General features: G+C 46.7%; 1 protein-coding gene across 1 annotated transcript in view; it reads left to right on the top strand.

Annotated features, from left to right (window-relative positions):
• TGFBR3 (transforming growth factor beta receptor 3) overlaps positions 1-20,128 on the top strand; it is a 198,771-nt gene that overhangs the window by 76,269 nt on the left and 102,374 nt on the right. The window contains exon 3 of the mRNA XM_058659133.1: positions 4,248-4,432. Within this exon, the coding sequence (XP_058515116.1) occupies positions 4,248-4,432 (185 nt within the window). The remainder of the gene's footprint in view (positions 1-4,247; positions 4,433-20,128) is intronic.

Here is a 20,128-nt window from a genome sequence, read left to right as displayed (position 1 = left end):
CTAGAACCAGTGTCTATTTGGGATGCCAGTGCTTGCAGGTCAAGCCTATTGAGCCAATGCACTGGCTCCTCCTTTTTTTTTCTTTGAGGAGAGGGCTGGCAGCTGTGCCAGCTTAGCTATATGTTGGCAGGTTTGTGACATGACTTCTCCACTCCCAATCCAGCTCCCTGTTGGTGTATCTGGGAATGTAGTGGAGGATGGCCCACATGCTTGGATCCCTGTTCCCATGTGAAGACCCATACGAAGATCCTGGCTTCTAGCGTTGGCCTGATCTAGTTCCTGACACTACAGCCATCTGGGAGTGAATCAGTCGATTAAAGATCTCTCTGTCTATCTCTGTCTCTTTATAACTCTTCTAAGAAAAAAAAAATAGGCACCTCAAAAATTGCTCTGGTATGTCAGATGGACAGAAAGACCACACTGAGTGTAGATCTCTAGCGCAAAGCCTGTCCTGTGTGATGCTCTCTCTTTCCTATGGCTGTACACTGCTGTGCACAGCCATGACAACCTGCTGCCCCTTTACAGGATGTGAGAGGACAGGGACCACAGGCTGAGGTTGGGCCTGCCTGTCCTTGGCACCCAGGCCCCCCACTGTGGCTCCCTCCCGCTCTCTCTGTGGGTGACTCTGATCTCTGCTTTGTCACTTTGGGTTTTTGCTCCTGCTTCAGGGCAGAGATGGTTGGCAGTGTGGTGATAGACGGGTGACCTCTGTGAGTACAGGTAGCATCCTAGAAGACAAAGTTGGGACATGGCAGGCTTTTTGGCAGATAGGCTTTTGGCTGGAATGACAGCCCAGACAGAAGTTTGCACATGTGTGCGAAAATGGGACTACAAAGCTTTTTAAAATGTGTGCATAATGTGTGATGACTAAAAATTCACAGCAGGATGTTCTGAAAGTTTCCTAGTGTGTATGGCCGTGGTCACTCTGTGTCCCCAGAGTTGAGCAGGGGAGTTTCTCTGGGGTTCTGGGAGAACTTGGAGCTGGGGGAGTGGGAGGAAGACCAACGGGAGGGCACCTGCTTGCGTGTCCCTGCACCCCTGGCCTCAGGGGTCACTCACTCACTCAGTGTTTTCCTACCGTTGCTGTTGTGAATGCTTCTCTCACTACTGCGTGCTTTCTCAGAAGGCAGCTGGACATGACCCAGCCATACAGTGGCTGGCAGTGATGGCTTGAGAAAGCGCATACTTCATTTCCCGGCAGATAGCTATTATCAACCTCGACAATGTCTCTGAGTCCTGAAATAGATTTGGCCCACGAGGCAGGGAGTCTGCGTAGGGCACAGTGGTGGAGGGAAGGTTTGGCTGGCTCTGACCTGCCTAGGTCTTTGCATCATGGCTGTGACCCTGGAGGTACCCTTATGATTCAGAAGTCAGGTGGAATTCATTGGAGGGCACTCATTATTTTTATGTGGGTCGCATGTGGGGGTGAGGGTGGCTTTTCTAGTAATCCGTGGTCAAGTCCTAGTCTCCTCAACTATTAGTAGTGCCAAGCTTATAGAAGGGCATGGGGATGATGTGCCCCAGTCCTCCTTCATCATGGCTATGGCTGTGGCTGTCTGTGCAGACAGTATGAGAGCTGAGGCGGATGTGGGGTGGGGTTGCACCTCATATAACTGTAGCTGTCTGTTGCTTTTTTGGGTTGTATGCCCCTTATCTAAAGCACATGAGACCAGATACAATTTGGATTTCAGAAGTTTTCAGATTTGGAGATATTTGCTATATCAGGATAATAGAGTTGAGCTTCCCTAATCTGAAAATTTGATGTGTCTTAAGCATCATTTCAGTGCTCAAAATGTGTCTGGTTGCTAGGGCCAGTGTTGTGGCACAGCGAGTTAAGCTACTTGTGCTACTGCTGGCACTCCACATAGGAGTGTTCATTGGAGTCTGGCTGTTTTGCTTCTGATTCAACTTCCTGCTACTGCACCTGGGAAGTCAGATGATCATGGCTCAAGTATTTGGGAGATGGAGTTACAGGCTGTTGGCTGCAGCATGGCATAGCCCCAGCTGTAGTGACTATTTGAAGAATAAACCAGTAGATTTAAGATCTCTTTGCTTCCTGTTCCCCTGTTCTCTCTGTTGCTCTGCCTTTCAAATAAATAAATAAATAAATTTGTTTCAATGTTAAGACCATTTTAAATTTTGTAGCATTTTAGATTTAGATTTTGATTTAGACATCTTCTAGATCCTGATTCACTGATCAGGGAAGGGCATTTTTTAAAAAGTGCTTAATGATGCATTTATTTATTCAACAAAGTTTTAAAAGTCATTTATGTGAAAGACAGACATCATTCCCCAAACACCTGCAACAACCAGGCCAGACTGAAGCCAGGAGCTGGAAACCCAGTCCAGGTCTCTCACAGGGATGATAAGGATGCCAGAACTTGAGCCATCAGCTGCTGCCTCCCAGAGCGGACATAGCAGAAAGCTAGGTCAGAAACAGAGGTGGGATTTGACCCCAGGTACTATGATAGGGAGTTCAAGGTTTCTAAGCAGCATCTTATTCCTGTGCCAAACCACTACACCTTCAGAGATAATTTTTTGAGCACCTGCAGGTGCGAGGCACTAAGATGAGCCATGTATGGTCTTCGGGGAGGCCACATTCTACTGAGTAGAGACAGATGTATCCAGTGGTGGGTGGGCCCCTAGGGGTATAGAAGGCAGAAGACCAGGGTGGAAAAGCTATGGAAGGATTGTGAAGAGTACTCCCTCAGCCTGGGTTGTTGTGTGGATGGAGTCAGAATGGAGGAGGAATTTGAATAAAGTTGCCAAGCTTGAATAAGGACATGGTGCTGAGAAACACTGTAGCATGTTGGGAGACATTTAAGCCATTTGGTGCTGCTGGCATGAGCAAGATTGAGGCTGGAGGGACTGGAAGGGGCCCCATCAGCCATGCACGAGCCCTGGCTTTAGTTGGTGGCCAGCTCTTCTCAAGGGCTGCAGAGAGTGCCTTCCAGCATGGTGGTAGTAGGCAGGTGTTTACATTTGGAGTAACCCGGCAGTTGTGCACACCTGAGTGATGTTGAGCCTGCCTCCTGCTTTGGAAAAGGTTTGGCAAGCTTGAGAGCAGAAGCTGCTTGTGGGATGAGCTGTAATTGTCTGGGGAGACAGTAGGGCTCTAGGGAGTCGAGAGGCAGAGTAATGGATGGATTTAGAACAGAAGGCTTGAGTATTATTGGAGGAATGGAGTGGGGAGGCAGGGGCCAAGTTTGACGTGATTCTGCATTTGCTGTTTGGGGTTCTGCTGTGTTCTATCACTTTCTGGGACCTTTTTCTAACCTCTGGTCCAACCATTCTAGCTCTGACCTTGGTTACCTCTGCTCATTGCATTGGCTTTGCGTTGTTCCTAAGTGGGTTTTGTTTTGCTTGCTACAGGGAAGCTCTTAAAAGGTAGGGACTGTGTATGATACATCTTTCACACGTAACTTTAGATATTTAATGTGATTTATGCATAGCATTTTTGGGACTTGAAGCAACTAATTTTTTTGAAGGATTTATTTATTTACTTGAATGGCAGAGTAGCAAAGATGGAGGAAGAAACAGAAAAAAAAAATCTTCCATTTGCTGGTTCATTTCCCTAATGGTTGCAATAGCCAGGGCTGGGTCAGGCTGAAACTGGGACTCTGTAACTCCACTTGAGATCTGTAACTCCATGGGAGCGCGTGGGTGGGACCCATATGCTTGGGCTCTCTTCTGCTGTCTTTCCAGACACATAAACAGGGAGCTGGATTGGAAGTGTGGCAGCTTAGACTTGAACTGGGACTCCAAAATGGGATACCAGCATTGCAGGTGCCAGCTTAACCAGTTGAGGCACAATGCCAGCCCTGCTTTAAGCAATCTATTTCATTAATCTCTCTTCTTTCTCCGAAGAGGGGAGGATGAATTAAACATTGGCTGTCAGGTGGAAGGTGTCCTTCCTCCAGAGGAATATGGAGGAACTTCAGAAAGTTCATGGAAAATTGAATTAAAGAACAGATCTATTTTGATATTAAGTGAAAGTAAAAAATAATTCCATGCATAATGTTTCTATAGCATGCATTTTCCATCAACTTTCTGAAGTACCTTTTTGCATGCCTTATCTAGGAAACTAAAAGGGAATTTAAAAAGTCAAATACATCTCAAAATGAAAGACATTGTGAGGTTACCGTGTTAGGCCTTTTGTTCTGGAACCATGGCTGCTCTGCTGGGTTGGCATGGGGCAGGACCTGTCCCTGTTTCCATGTGGTTCATGTCTGTGCTTTCCCTGGCAGGTCCTGAGCCCAGCACCCGGTGTGAGCTGTCGCCGGTCAACGCCTCCCACCCCGTGCAGGCACTGATGGAGAGCTTTACCGTCCTGTCAGGCTGTGCCAGCCGAGGCACGACCACGCTGCCGCAGGAGGTGCACGTCCTTAACCTGCGTGCTGCAGACCAGGGGCCCAGCCAGCCACAGAGAGAGGTAGGTGTGACTTGCAGCCTCCAGCCTGCTGGTGCTGTGTGCAGCTGGTGTTCCTGGCACGGAGGGTTGCTCATGGGTGTGGGTGAGAGCGCGAAAGCAGGAGTGCAGAGTGTGAAGTCATGGATTGCTCTCTGCGTTGTCTGACCTGGGGCTTCTGTCTTTAGCAGCGACAGTGGTTGAACAATGTCATCTTAAAAAAATGAGATCCATTTATTTATTTGAAAATCAAACTTACAGAAAAAGGAGGGAATGACAGAGAGAGAGAGAAAGTGAGAGAAAGACCTTAATCTACTGGGTCACACCCCCAGATGGGCCTTACAGCCAGGGTGTAAAGTGTATGGAAGCAAGAGAAGGCCAAATTTCCGTGAAGGCATGCAGGGTGGGCCTATTTCAATCATATCACCTAAGCTCTTAAGCTACATTGGGAATGAAAGTTAATTCTCTTGGTTGCTTGCTGTTGTTGCCATAACACACATTGCAGGTCAGATCTCTTTATCCCAGTCACGTGACCTTCATTCTTCAGCAAGAGGGGGTCTGGTGGGAGGGAGAGGAGGTGAGGAGGAAGTGTAGTTCTACAGAGTGCTGCTGACTCCAGCAATTCCTTCACAGCAGTAATTACCATTTGATATATGCGTCTCTCGGAGGAACTGAGAAGAAAGTCTGGGCTGTTACACAAGTAAGCAACAGCAGAAACATTCCTGATGTTCAACTGTGTGGCGCTGTTGTTGACACTGAAAATAGATTCAAATCAGACTACTGAAGCGGAAGACAAATGCCTCTAGGAATGACAGCTGAACTCTCCCACCCTTATATTTATTACGTTAGGTCACAATGTGATTCACCGTAAATATGGCTGCCCTGAGGATGTGTGCAGTGAGCTGGCATAAGGGGACTGTTGGAGGTGTTCTGTAGGAAGAAAAAGAAGAGTGCCAATGGAAGGTCTCAAACTCATTAAGAACCAGAGCATTCTCCTCTTTCAATGTTTGGATGGTCCATGTGTGATTAGGGGTCAGCGATTTCTGAAAATAGGCAGCTGAAGGAAACTGCATTACTTCCTTCATGGGAGATGATTAAGAATTAGATGGTTGTAGCTCAGTTCTGTGTGAAAACAAAATGTCGGGATAACCATTGCTTGGAACTCTCTGGAGGGATGACACGAGTTCTGAGGATGTAGTCGGCTTCAGAGTATTTCACGTATGCAGAGTTCCTGTGGAAGTCTCTAGAGACAGGGCAACGAGAGAATAAAAGAGCTTATTTACGGAGGGTGGCAAGATGGAAAGAGAGAAGTATTAAATATCTTCAGTTCTCTTCATGTGTGCAAACTGTCGTGAATTGTTTGAGCCATGGCATCCAGCGTGTGTGCGCCTGGTTATGTCAGATGGAAATGAAGACATATGCCCGTGTTTATGCCAACATTATCCATAATAGTCAAAAAGTGCAGACAACCCAAATAGTTGTCATCTGATGGTTAGATAAGTAAGTTGTCATAAATCCAAGGAATGCAGTATTATTTGGCAGCAAGAAATAATGAAGTATAGATAAATACAGATGCTACAATGCGATCACCCTTGAAAAAAAGAGGGACACAAAAAGCACATGAGGGGACTTAAAGATTTCATGGAAAAATGGAATTAAAAGATTTTTTGGTACAGATATTTTTTGAAATCTATGCATAATTTTTTAATAATATGTATTTCCATGGACTTGATGAAGATTTTTCTTATTGTACATTTATATGAGATGTTCTGAACACAAATGTATGGAAACCAGACTAAAGTTAGAGGAGGAAAAAAGGGAATTGGGTTACCACTAATGGTTATAAGCTCCTTTGGGGCAGAGCACAAACGTGCTCGACAGTTGTAGTGATGGTTACGAACCTCTGAACCTAATAATGACTGTTGATCTGTCATTTAAATGTGTGAACATTATGGCATATGAATTGTATTTCAATAAGGTTATTTTTAGAAAAGATTTATTTATTTATTTGAAAGGCAGAGAGCAGTGGAGAAAGTAGGAGAGATAGGTAAAGGGAAAGAGAAATGTTCCTTGTGCTGGCTCACTCCCCCAACGGCTCAAATAGCCTCTGCTAGGCCAAGAGAAAATCAGGACTCCAAATTCCATCTAAGCACCCCATAGGGATGGCAGGGGCTCCGGTACTTGAGGCATCCTCTCCTGCCTGTCAGCAGAATAGCTGGGACTTGAACCCAGGCATTGTGATGTGGGAGGCTGGCATCACAATCATTGGCTTAACCCACTGTGCCACAATGGCCACCCAGTAGTAGAGTTACTTTTTAGAAAAATCAGACAATCTGCTAGCATTCTAATTAGTTCATAAAGTTTACCTCAGCCTAGTCGCTTTTTTTTCTAAGATTTATCTTATTTTTATTGGAAAGCCAGATATACAGAGAGGAAGATCCTCCATCCATCAGAAGCCTTAAGTGGCCACAAAGGTTGTTGATGAGTCAGTCTGAAGTCAAGAGCCAGAAACCTCTTGCAGGTCTGCCATGGGGATGCAGGGTCCCAAGGCTTTGGGCCATCCTTGACTGCTTTCCCAGGCCACAAGCAGGGAGCTGGATGGGACGCAGAGATGCAGGGATTAGAACTGGTGCACAAATGGGATCCTGGTGCATGCAAGGTGCATCCTGGTGCTGCTAGGCTATTGTGCCGGGCCAGCCATTCTAAATATAATTTGATGTTTACAGATGCTTAGAATAATAGCTGCCCTTGTTTTTTGTTTGTTTGTTTTTTGTTATTTTGGTGATGGTGGTAGGGGAGGAGAGTGGGGTGGTCAGACACAGTCTTTGTGTGTAGTGTCTCATACTAAAGGCAAAATGAAAGGGTTAAGTACCATCCCTTATAAACTAACAAAACAGTGGCTGTGCTGGCTGCTAGCTGTAATTGACCTTGTCTCTGATCACTGTCCTGGCTGCGTGTGTGTGTGTGTGTGTGTGTGTGTGTGTGTGTGTGTGTGTTTATTTAGTTATTTGTTATCTATTTGGTAATCAAGTTAACAGAGAAGAGAAGAGGCAGAAAGATCTATCTACTGGTTCATTCCCTAGAAGGCCAATGGCTGAGGCTGGACCAGGGTGCAGCCAGAAGCCAGGAGCCAGGAACTTTATCCAGGTCTCCCCTGTGGGCTACAGGGCCCAAGGATGTGAGCCATCTTCCACTGCTTTTCCTAGGTCATTAGCAATAACTGGATTGGAAGTGGTGCAGCCACTGGAACCTACACCCATGTGGAATTTTGGTGTCACTGTGGCACCATGCCACGGTGCTGGCCCCTGCATTGGTGGGTTTTCATGATGTGCTCTGTAAATACAAGATGACTGACTGCTAAGTCTGCCCTTTTGATCCTCTGCTTGTTAATGGTGTCGACTTGAGCTTATGATCTTTTCCATGTCTTCCCTTCTATAATGTTTTATGAAATTCCCAACTCCCAGGTACTGGGAGAGGATTCCTACTTCCGTGCCTGGAAGAGGTGACAGAGCCCAACCTGGAAGCTGGCACCATGGTCCGCTGACAAACTGGTGTGTGGTAACCTGCAGTGGGATCCCTGCTTCCAGTGGCCGCCAGAGTGGCGCACTTGTGGCAGGATGTGGAGAATGCCCCGGTGCTGGGGCACTGCTCCACCGGAGGCCTGCCTGCTTGCTTCTCTTCAGGCCTGCAGGGCCCATAGTTACAACTCTCTTCTGAAACCACACCTGTCCTTTGCAGTCGTTGGTTTTGGAAATAGCAGCCTGGGAAGTGCATAGAAAACTGGAGAAAGACTCTGTGGCAACAGAGGAGGGGGGAAGAAGTTGAACTGCCAAAAGGGAGTTGCCGTTTAGAGTCAGCTGGGAACAGTGCTGTGCGTTTCATGGCCCTGAAACCCATTCCTGGAGCCCTAATTTGACTTTGAAGGAAGGCGGCCCCTTTCTCTCCTGGCAGCTCCCCAAAGGGATGTCTGTTAGCATTGGAGCAGGCCTGCCTTGGTTACTGGAATGCAGCAGTTTTGTTGGCCATCAGTGTCTGATTGGTTCTGGTGAGCAGCTTTAACATCTGGTATTGCCTCTCTTGGGTTCCACCTGTCCAGTCGCTTGCTACTTATGCCGAGGGTAAGCCATCCGTAGCCATTCCATAGGTACATAAGAGCTAGGGATATTTAAATGTGTGCAGTGTCTTGTTGTTAAAGGAGTGACTGATGGGCTCCCAGTGGCTCCCTGTAGGGTGGAGTGAGCATCAGGGACGCCGCTATCAAAGAAAGGGAGCCAGGTTTAATAACATCACCCAACAGAAAGCTCATGGTCCTCCACACTTTCCTGGATTGGGCTCTGCCTACTCCTGGCAATGCGTCGGGTGGGCTTCCAACAGCAGACAGACCCTTGGAGTACACAGAGAGATGAGAACCAGAATAAAAGGGTGTGGTTCATTAGCTGCAAGGGTGAGTGCAGATAGTAGCTCTGAGTTTGAAATTTGGCTCCAAGCTTCTTGGCAGGCCATACAGGTGGCATTGTTCATCATGCATGTGACTCCAAATAACTTTAGCTGTGTATTTCTCTGAGAACCATGTGGCGTGAACTTGGTTGTTTCTCCCTTTCTTCTGAAGGTAGGGAAGACCACAGCTGGGAGAAAGAGAGGAAGTCATCATGTTCTAAAGGCTAACTGTGCTGCCTGCCTGTGGATAGCTCCCTCGGGCCCCAAATAAGATGATGGCAACTCTGGTGGTGGTGGCTGCTGTGTGTACCTGCGGGATCCTGAATTAGGCATCCGGCCAAGAGGGAGACCTGGTGGCTGCCGGGACAGTGAGCAGGGAGCCAGGTTCTAGCCGGGCCTGGTGATCCTGCATCTTGGCCTTTTGCACACTTTGTCCCAGCCTCTCTTTTGCTTTGTTCTGGGCCACAAAGCCTGCTAAGCAGGTCTGCTGGGTGGTGTAAGGGTCTGGGTTTGGTACCCAGGTGCCATGGCTCCTTGGGACCTGGGAGCCCTTTGTTCTTCCCTGCCTCCCTTGTGACTGCAGGGCAGTTTTGAGGTTGGTCTGTGTGGCAGTGGCTCTTTTTTTCTGCCTTCATGATGGGGGATTATCACACCAAACCTCTGTAATTATAAACTGCAGAGCTGGGCTCTGCTGTTGCACTCCATGTGGCTGCTAATCCCCACGCTAAATGCCTGCACTGCTGCTGCCACTGAGGAGACTTTGGTGTTCTTCCCTGTTTTCCTGTTAACCCTCCACCCACAAGGCTTTCCATTGCCCTCACTGGAGCAGCTCATCCATCCATCCTCAGCTGGAAACCCAGTCTGTTTTAACCGTTACACAGAGGAGCAGCATGGTAGGAGACTCTTCCTGCTAAGAGGGAAACAGACACAGGAGCGCCACGTTGGCACTTTGCATCTGGCTCGGGACCTTTGTGCTGACTGTCCGGAAAGCAGCCATCTGAGGACTGAACATCATGAAGACAGAGCTCCATACATCTCACTTTTCCCACATTTCCACAATATTCATCAATGGGGAAACTTTCTTTTTTTTTTTTTTTTTTTCCCTGGATGTTATAAAAATTTAGACACAGGGGTCTGGTGTTGTGGTGTCAGGTAAAGCTGCTGCCTGCAATGCTGGCATGCCATATGGGTGATGGTTTCAGTTCTGTTTGCTCCACTTGCAATCTAGCTCTCTGCTAGTGTACCTGGGAGGGAAGCAGATTGCCCAAGTCCAAGGGCACCTGAACTCATGTGGGAGACTAGATGAAGCTCCTGGCTTTGGTATGGCCCAGTTCTTGAGTTGTGGCTATTTGGAGAGTGAACCAGCATATAGAGTTAGTCCGTGTATCTCTCTCTCTTTTCCTCTCTCTCTCTGTCTCATTTCTGTAATGATTTAAATAAATTTTAAAAATCTTTAAAAATATATACTGACTTAGCAGGTTGCTGGGATGGATGGGTTTCTTTATTCACTACTGGTAAAAAATAATGAAGCATTTCTTGTTTGTAAAGTGTACTAAAATTTTGGAGTTTTATCTAAACATTCAATGAGTCATTAAGTAGACAATACTGGACCACCAGGGGTTTGATGCTCCATTAAGGGGCACATGTGCAAACCTTTCAAAAGGAGTTTCAAAAGAAGTGCACAAGGAAGACAGAATACTTGATTGATTAGAGTAGAAAGTCCTTAGTTGGAGATTAGGAAGTGGTTTCTGATTGGTTAAGTCTCTCATTAGGAGATAGCTGGTAGCTTCTTCCTCTTTTTTATTTTTGCTACAAAGTTTTAATGCTGGCTTTTGGAAAGCACTTATCAGTGAACAGAAATATCAAATGAACACGAGCACACTAGCTACATTCCTTCCCTCTCTCTACTGTTGTTCTTGAGCAGCTTCCTACTGCTGGGCCTCTGTATATGTAGAAGAGAACTCCAGGGCTGTTGACATTGGAGATAGCTTAACATGGCTTGGGTACTAAGAAAGTGTCAGGGTAACACCCCCCCCCACACACACACAAACACACTGTATACTGGCAAAATTCAGCGTCTAAACAAATACCTTCTAAATATAAGCACTGCCTGGTGTTTGTTTAGAAGGAGGTCATTATGGAATCACCCCAGTGTGACAAACAAGAGTCCTTCTGAACTTCCCATCTTATCGCAGACCACCAAATACATTACATTTCTCCAAAGGCATTCCTTTCTCTGTTTCCTCTCCTCCTATTCATTTGAGTGTTGCTGTAAAAATTATTGCCTTCAAAGGAAACTCAATCTGACTCTCAGAAGACAGGAGATTCTTGATGAATAGGGAATTTGCATTATTTTAAAAGGAGTTATCCCTTATGTGAAGCTGCCTGATGGACTTCAAATGATGGCAAGCAGTGGCGTATCAAGCTAATCTGCCACCTGCAAGCTCTGGCATCCCGCATGGATGTTGGTTTATGTCTCACCCACTCCACTTCTGATTCAGCTTATGACCTGGGAAAGCAGTGAAGGATGGCTCAAGGCTCAAGTTCTTGGGCCCCCGTAACGATGTGGGATGCCAGAAAGAGATTCCTGGCTCCTGGCCTCAGATTGGCCCAGCTCTGGCCATTGTGGCTATCTGGGCAATGAACTATCATATGAAAAATCTCTCTGTTTCTCCTTTCTTTTCAATAAAAACAAATACATCCTTTTAAAAAATGATGACAGGCTGCTGAGCGGCATTGTGGTGCCAGTCCAGGCCTGAGGAACAGGATCAGGGACAGCGAGGAAAGGAGATGGCAGCAGGGACAGTGCAAGCCAGAGCTGGGACTGGCCTGGTGAGTGAAGCTGGACTCGTCACACCCTGGGCCGAGGCTCTGTGTGAGGCTTGGGCTGACTCTCAGCTAAGCATGCTCCGGAAAGCCAGGGCTGAGGTTTTAGAAAAGATGGGAGCAGAAATCACAGCCATCAGACTAGACACCATCGTAGTCAGGGCACGGGTGAGGTCGAGGAGTGTCGGTGTTCCAAGCAGGGTGCTGGCTGCCCCTCGCTTCAGTTCTGCCATCCTGTGCGTGGCAGAGGATTGGCCCCTTCCCCGCAGGAGGAACTGAGCCTGCCTCAACACTGCCGTTGGAGCATGAGGTAATGCTGGGTTCTGTTTTCTGCTGGCTGCCTGCTGACAGATTGAAAAAAAGAAATAAACCTGTTCCTAGTATTGCCTCTTCCCCAGGATGCAGAAGAGACTGCCCTTTAAGAATTTGTCCAGTAATAAGAGCAGCAGTAGCGCTTTCCAACCAGTGGGCTGTTTCGTCTTTATGAAGGTTAGGGTCACAGCCCTGACCCTGAGTGTGGTTGCCATGGTGACTGCTCTTGGTTTAAAAAAAAAAAAGAGTGGTCTTAACTTCCTGAAAATGTTGTTAGGACATGTTTTTCCAAGGTCAACATCCACATTTTAAAATGCGACTGTTTGTTTTTTAAAACTTTTTGCAGAGTATTTTTTTTCCCTCTTTAAAGCAGTAGACCAAAGTAAGGATTAGATCTACAAATGTGAGCCCCAGATGTGGTTCTGGGCCTGCGCCGGATTGTGTGTGTGTGTGTGTGTGTGTTTGGTGTTATCCAAGTTGTATATTCATGTTTCTGTTGTGTATCTGCTGTCTTGACAGTTTTTTTTTAAAGATTTATTTATTTTTTATTACAAAGTCAGATATACAGAGAGGAGAGACAGAGAGGAAGATCTTCTGTCCGATGATTCACTCCCCAAGTGAGTGCAACGGCCGGTGCTGCGCTGATCTGAAGCCAGGAACCAGGAACCTCTTCCAGGTCTCCCACACGGGTGCAGGGTCCCAAGGCTTTGGTCTGTCCTCGACTGCTTTCTCAGGCCACAAGCAGGGAGCTGGATGGGAAGTGGAGCTTCCGGGATTAGAACTGGCACCCATATGGGATCTGGCGCATTCAAGGCGAGGACTTTAGCTGCTAGTCTACCACACCGCCGGGCCCTATTTTGACAGTTTGAGAATAAAAGAAAACCAACTGCTAATATCTCTGGTTTAAATATTTAATTCTGCAGAAGCATTGATTCTCTTTCTTTCAATTGTATCCCCCCCCCGCCCCCCCAAGGCTGTTTGGTTTAACATTTCTATGTCCATTAGATGGGTGTTAATTATTTTTGCTTCCCTTCACTGGTAGGATCCTGGTCCCGCCGAGGGCCTCTGGATACCTCTCTTCCTTTCTTTTCCTGTCCTGTTTCTGGAGTCGATGAACACCCAGGATCCTTCCTTCTCTCTTCTTCCTTTCTCTGTCTCACCTCTGCCCTCTTGAGCTTGTCCCTGGGTCTTACTGATGGAGTTCACTTGAAGGCCTCATGCATGCTGGGACCAGATAGCCACCCAGGGATCGGTTAGATCCTAACCATCTTCAGAGAGTACCAGGCTGGAGTGAAGCAGCCACTTGTTATGGTCCTTCAATTAAGAGCTCTTTCTGCTACATTCCTTCCCCTCTCCCTTGAGGGCTCTTTTCTAATCTCTCTCTCTCTCTCTTTTCCTCCTCTGTTGGTCTTAGGTCATCACTTCAGCCTGCTTTTCCTCCCTTCCTACCTGTTTCTGCTTCTCTCCCAGCTACTCTCCTGCTCAAGGGTCTCTGAAGACCTTGGCCCTCTCTCAGCCTCTGCCTCTTCTCCCTGAGGTGGCCTTGTCTGTTCTTCAGGCCTTGGTTGTCACCTCCTTGCCAATGGCTCCCAAAACACTTCACACACTTCTCCAGTGCGACTGCAGTCAGGAGCCTGCAGGTCCCCAACCCTGCGTCCCACCCCAGGCTCCCGGGTACCAGGGATGGGCCCTAGAGCAGTGTGTGGGTTAATCTCAGTTAATTGTGTGGACTGATCTCAGTTCCATCACTTTCCAAGGCTTTGGTCCTGGGTGAATTAATGAATTATTAATTTCTTCTCCCTTCCTGGTTCTTTTATTTATTTATTTATTTATTTATTTATCTATTTATTTATTTATTTATTTAAAAGAGTCATTCAGAGAGGGAGAGGCAGAGAGAGGGAGAAAGATAAATCTTCCATCCTCTGGTTCTCTCCTCACATGTCCCCAGTGGTCAAAGCTGGATTGGTCTGAAATCAGGAGCCAGGGGCTTCTTCTTTGTCTCCCAAGTGGGTGCAGGGACCCAAGAACTTTAGCCATCCTCCTTTGTTTCCCTGGGTGCATTAGCAGACAGGTTGGAATGGAAGTGGAACACCCAGAACTGGAACCTGCACATTGCAGATGGCAGCCGTATAATGTCTTAACGCTGGAAATCTCAATTGCCTTACCTGTGAAATGGAGACTTCTTTTTTTTTCCCTAAAGATCCATTTATTTTTATTGGAAAGGCAGATCCACAAAGAGAAGGAGAGATAGTGAGAAAGATCCTCTATCCACTGGTTTACTCCTAAAGTGGCTGCAACAGCTGGAGCTGAGCTGATCTAATGTAAATCCAGGAGCCAGGGAGCCTCTTCTGGGTCTGCCATGCAGGTGCAGGGTCCCAACGCTTTGGGCCATTCTCTACTGCTTTCCCAGGCCACTGGCAGGGAGCTAGAAGGGAAGTGAAGTACCTGGGATATGAACTGGTTCCCACATGGGATCCCAGTGCATGCAAGGCAAGGATTTAGCCACTAGGCTACTGTGTTGGGCTGGAAATGAAAACCTTAGGAACTTCCCTGTGTAATGCCAGGCAGGGTAAATATGAAATGTTGACTAGTGCTTTTGTTATTTTAAAGTTGAGTTTAAGAGCCTTCCCCCAAGCCAGCTCTACTAACCTGACTGCAGTGCTGCTTTATTTGGACATATCTTACTAAAATACAGTAAACATACCCAGAAACACACTTTAGCCTAAAGAGATCTTCTGTCCTGTCCATCTCAGAACTTAGAACCACTGGAATTTACCCACCCCTTTCCTATCCCAAGTTTTATTGTATTTCCCTGCTGTTCCCTTGACTTTGTCTGTTCCTCTCCAGTTAGCTGTAGTCTCCTTAACTGGTCTGTTGGAACTGGCAGCTTCTGCGGTAGGCTCTGATTTGTTTTCTCCAGGCAGTAAACCACTCCACAAAACCAGTCTTCTCCCATTAATGCTGTGAGATCAGTTCAGTGTGTTGTTTACTACGAATCTAATGTTATGCCAGCTAGACATAGAATTAGATCTTTACCCTGATATGTATTCCTCACCTTTTGGGATTAGGGGAGATAATTATAATGAAATATGATAAATAATGATAACTATATTCCCAAAGTGTCACAGAAATACAACAAAGGGACTGGTAATTCTGTGTGGAAGTGATGCAAGGAGTCCAAGAAAAAGAGTGATGGGGGCTTCTGAGTCTAGCAGATAGTACTGGGTAGAATGACAGGAGGCCTCAGTATCCACAGAAGGAAAAGCAGATGCTAAGTGTAGATGAAGGTTGCTCTGTGTATCTGGCACACAGATCGCACGGTGACAAACTATGGCCTTCGCACCAAGTTCTGTCTGCTGCCTGTTTTAAAATAGCTTTGTTGAGATTTAATTTACACATCATGAAGTTTACCATTTGAAGTGTGTAAGTCATATGTAAATATATATATAAAAGAAATAGTGCAATGAGTATCATAATCTGAATTTAAATGTTTGTTATTTTATTATTATTTGAGAGGCAAAGAGACATCTTCACATCCCCAATTGCTCGCAGTGCCAGGGCTGGGGTCCCAAGAACTCAATCCATGGGCTGGCGCCATGGTGTAGCAAGCTAAGCCTCCACCTGCAGTGCCAACATCTCCTAAGGAGGCATTGGCTTGTGTCCTGGCTGCTCTATTTTCAATCGGCTCCCTGCTTATGGCTTGAGAAAGCAGTGGAGGATGGCTCAAGTTCTTGGGCCTCTTTACCTGGTAGAAGACTTGGAGGAAGCTCTAGGCTTCTGGTTTTGGATCAGCCTTGCTCCAGTGGCTGTTGCAGCCCTTTAGGAAGTGAATCAGCAGACAGAGGACCAGGACCTCTCTCTTTCTCTCTATACTTCTGCTTTAAATAAAAATGAATGTTACAAAACACACACACACACACACACACATACACACACAAGAGCTCAGTGTAGGCCTCCCACACTGGTGATGGGATCCCATCAGTTTGAGCTGTGTGGTGGGCCTCAGGGTCTGCCTTGGTGGGAGGCTGGATTTGGGAGCCAAAACCATGAATCGAATCCAGAGAGAGAGTTTGATATGGAGTGAAGGCATCTTAGCTTGTGTTTTCACTGCCAGGCCAGATGCAGGCCCAGTAGTTTGAGTTTAGAACACTTTTCACTACCTCAGAGTGAAACCTTGCACCCGTTAAAAGTCATCGCTGATTCGCTGCGTGTCACTTGCCTATTCCACTGCAACTACTAATCTACTTTCCAGATCTGCCCGTTCTGGACAGTCGCAGAAATGGAGTGGAACAATATGTGGTCTTTGGTGCTTGGCTTCTTAGAAGAGTGTATTTGAGGTCATCTATGTTGAAGCACATGTCTGTTATTTTGTTCCTTTTTGTTCTCAAATAGTATCCCGTTGTCTGCTTCTACCCCATTTTATTTATCCATCAGTCTAATGGCCTGTTTTCATAAATTAAGTTGTATTGGGACCAAGCCATACTCATTTGTTTATAGATTGTGGCTGCTTTCTCACTTCAGTGGCAGAGTGGAGTGTGACAGCGACCTGTGTGGCCCACAGAGCCTTAAATATTTACTCTTGGGCTCTTTGCAGATAGAGTTTGCAAGCCAATGGTGGGGCAGACTGGGGCCCAAAAGTGGAAGAAGAGACTAGGAAGGCTGCACATGTGAGGCTGTGCGCCCACTCCTGTGATTAGTCTTTGGTAAGGCGTACATAGAGCAGGAGACCCTGCATCTAAAAGCCTTAGTTATGCCAAACGCAGTTTGTAGAGCCTCCATCTGACTTAGCAGCTAAACTCACAGTCCTGTTGAACTTCTTTCTCCACTCTGAATCCTTGCCTTGATAGAAGCCCATGCTGAAGGCTTTTTTAAAAATGATTTATTTATGTATTTTTATTGGAAAGGCAGATCCACAGAAAGAAGAAGAAACAGAGACAAAGATCTTTCTTCCAGTGGTTCACTCCCCAAGTGGCCACAATGGCCGGAACTGAGCCAATCGAAGCCAGAAGCTTCTTCCCGGCCTCCCCTGCAGTGGGTGTGCGGGGAGTGACGCAGGGTGGTTCAGGCTCCCAAGGCTTTGGGCAATCCTTTACTGCTTTCCCAGGCCACAAGGAGGAAGCTGGATGGGACATGGAGCAGCTGGGATAAGAACTGGTGGCCACATGAGATCCTGGCATGTGCAAAAGCGAGGATTTAGCCACTGAGCCATCAGGCCAGCCCCAGTGATGGTCTTAACTTTCTGATTCCTGTACTCTCTTCCTTCTTCTTCTTTTCTAAAGGTTGCTCTCACCCTTGCAGTCTGTGCCTCCCCAGAGAATGGAATTTCATATTTTCTTTTGTATCTGCTAACTGAATCTGGACTAATTTTTAAAATGCATGCTTGTTTGTTTGAACGGTAGAGACAGACACAAAGAAATCTTGTATCTTCTGGTTTACTCTCCCAAATTTCTGCAACAGCAGGGGCAGGGCCAGCTTTGTGTGTTCCATGTACGTGGCAGGGACCCAAGTCCTTGAGCCATCACCTGCTGCCTTCCAGTTACACATGAGCAGGAAGCTGGGTCAGAAGTGGAGCTGGAACTTGTCCACATATGGGATGAGTTTGTCTTAATTGCTGCACCAAATGCCTACCCAGGTGATTGGATTTCTTTAGGGTGGGAACCAGGTCTTGAGCTCTTCTGCGTTATGCACCTTGCATTTGTGTGTGGCACATGGGATGTTAGTTTCTTATGATTGAGAACCGTTCTCAGTGCATTTTTGTTTGATTTGCACCGTATCTGTAAATGTGGTACCTAGTCTGTTAAGTCCCTACTCTCTGTATTGTCACTTCGATTTTCCCCTTGGTGACATCGGCTTTAATTGATCTTAAAGTTCATTTCCAACTCTGTAGATCTCTGTGTCAGTCCTTCCCCTAGCCCTCTTTTGAAGCTTTGTGACTCTCTCTCTGAAGTGCGTTAGTCATCTGCTAGTAAACTAGTTGGCCCTTTCCCTCAGCTGGGCAGAATGCTATAAACGGTTTTCAGCTCTGTGCTGCTCCCTTGGGCAGCTCATATGATCTGAGCTGGGTTTGAAGTTGGACCATTGAGCATAATCTGTCCTCCTGCTGTAGAGAGTGACTCCCAGCCAATTCTGAGTATGGCTGCAATTAATTACCATTGATTTCTCCAATTGAAAGAAGGTATTTTACTCTACCGTGTCCTGTTAAACACCTAAAAGCTTGATTTTTAAAAATGTTGTTTTCTCGCTCCGTGAGTACTTAAAATATCCCTGCCGATATAGTAATTTGTTCCCTGTTTAATGTGGCTCTTTCCTTTGTTTACTCTGGACTCAAGTCTTTGTAGCTTGTTTTCTAAGTCAGCTCAAAAGTTGCTGGTCATTGGATTTGGCAGCCTTTGCAAGCTTTACCCACCAGAACCCTGCAGGAAGTTGTGTGTCGGCCAGAAGAGTCTGTTTATTTAGAGCATGGTGTCCAGCAGAAGCGAGCCATTTATGAGGGTCTGGGCTTAAAGACACAGGCAGTGCAAGCTGTGTCGGGAAGACCTGCTGCTCGGCTCACGCCACACGTGTATGCCCGTGCTTGTCTTGAAGCCTGCTGGGGCACCTCAGCTCAACTGGAGACAAACTGAATTCATCTGCCCACGCTCCCTGGTCTTGTGTAAAAGGCTTATATATGAAGGCTCAAATGCTAGCTAGCCCTTTGAAATGGGAAAGAACGGAATTTACCTTTTTTGAAGTGATGCATCAGTTCTTACCAGTTGATCATCAGCTCTTGGTAGGCAACTGGCAGGAGCTGGCTGTGGCTGTGCTCCCGAGTTAAGAGTGCAAAATCAGTGCTGAAATAGCTGTGCAGTTCCTGGAAGTCCCCAGTTCTGTGGTTCTGTCTTGGTTCTGGTCCAAGGAGTGCTACAGTAGGGCTTTATGCTTATGGCATTTTTTTTTAACCGGAACCACAGAAATCTTCACCTGGATGGAGAACTGGATGTCTCTGGGAGGAAAAGCAGCACACTATTAGGCGTCCTTGGCATCCTCTGCAGGAGGACTGTATTTGACGTAAGCAGGTCTAACCATGATCCAGGCACCAAGGCAGCTCCGGGTCCAGGTTCCTCGCCATAGCCTCCCTCTTGCCTGAAGCTCAAATGTCACATTGTACCTTCATGGGGTCTCTACTCTCTTGCTGCACATACCTGTGCCAATGATTTCTTTCAGAACTGACTACAGTAAATTGGTGTTGTGTCTCTGAAAGTTCTGTGTGCCTACAGACTGGACTTACATGGGTTTGGGACCGTAATACCTGTGCAAGGATGAAAATGAATGCTGGTGTGTTCTTAGGAGGTGAGCCCCCCTCCTCCATCAGTGTGGCCTCACTCCTAGGATGTGGGTGTATGAGAGGAACAAAGAGAAGTTGTTGCTGTCCAGAGGGGATGCTATTGTGCTGCTCTGCTCTCTCTCTGTTTCTGAGGCCTTCAGGGACCTGTGTTTCATTATTTTTTTTAAGGTAGAAAGACTTCTGCCTTAAAACAGCTTTTTAAAAGCATGACTTTCCTTAGCATCTTAGATAAATGTCATGGGGCTACACTGCTTTGTCCTCCTAATTCCAGGAGACAGACATGCAGTCAAGGCTTGCCTTGGATCCAGTAGCTTCTGCAGGGGGAAGCGCAGAGGGGCCACAGGTCCATGGGAGGAGGACCCATTTCCTGGACTGCCTCCTTGACTGGTCATGTGGGGAGTCTTCCTTTAAAAACAAAGAAACTGCTGTTGCATTTAGCTCCACTCATACAGCCTCAAGGGACTTTTATGAACCTGGGACCAGTCTTTATATCCTGAGCACCCCCTGGCTTTTCACCTGGTGCAGCTGACCCTGGAAGGCTCTGCCTCATCCATGCCATGAGTTCTTTCTGCTGAGCCTGGGCATCCGCAGGCCAGAGTTAGCCCTTTCTGGCTCCTGGTGTGTTGAGTGTGCATGTGGAGCTGGTTGGTTGTGTTTCCTGCTTTTCCCGCTATTGCCACTGACGGGTAAGTCAGCAGGAATCTTGATGACATGGTAGTGTTAGCACTGTGAACAATAATTTTTTTCCTGAAAGAATCTTATTCATTTTTAATGCTGTTAAAATTTAATTCTTAGTGTTTTAGTTGGAAGCTATTCAAGTT

This window comes from Ochotona princeps, chromosome 2, assembly GCF_030435755.1.
Source record: "Ochotona princeps isolate mOchPri1 chromosome 2, mOchPri1.hap1, whole genome shotgun sequence".
In the NCBI taxonomy this organism is placed as follows: domain Eukaryota; kingdom Metazoa; phylum Chordata; class Mammalia; order Lagomorpha; family Ochotonidae; genus Ochotona; species Ochotona princeps.
This window is presented reverse-complemented; position numbering and strand designations above follow the sequence as displayed.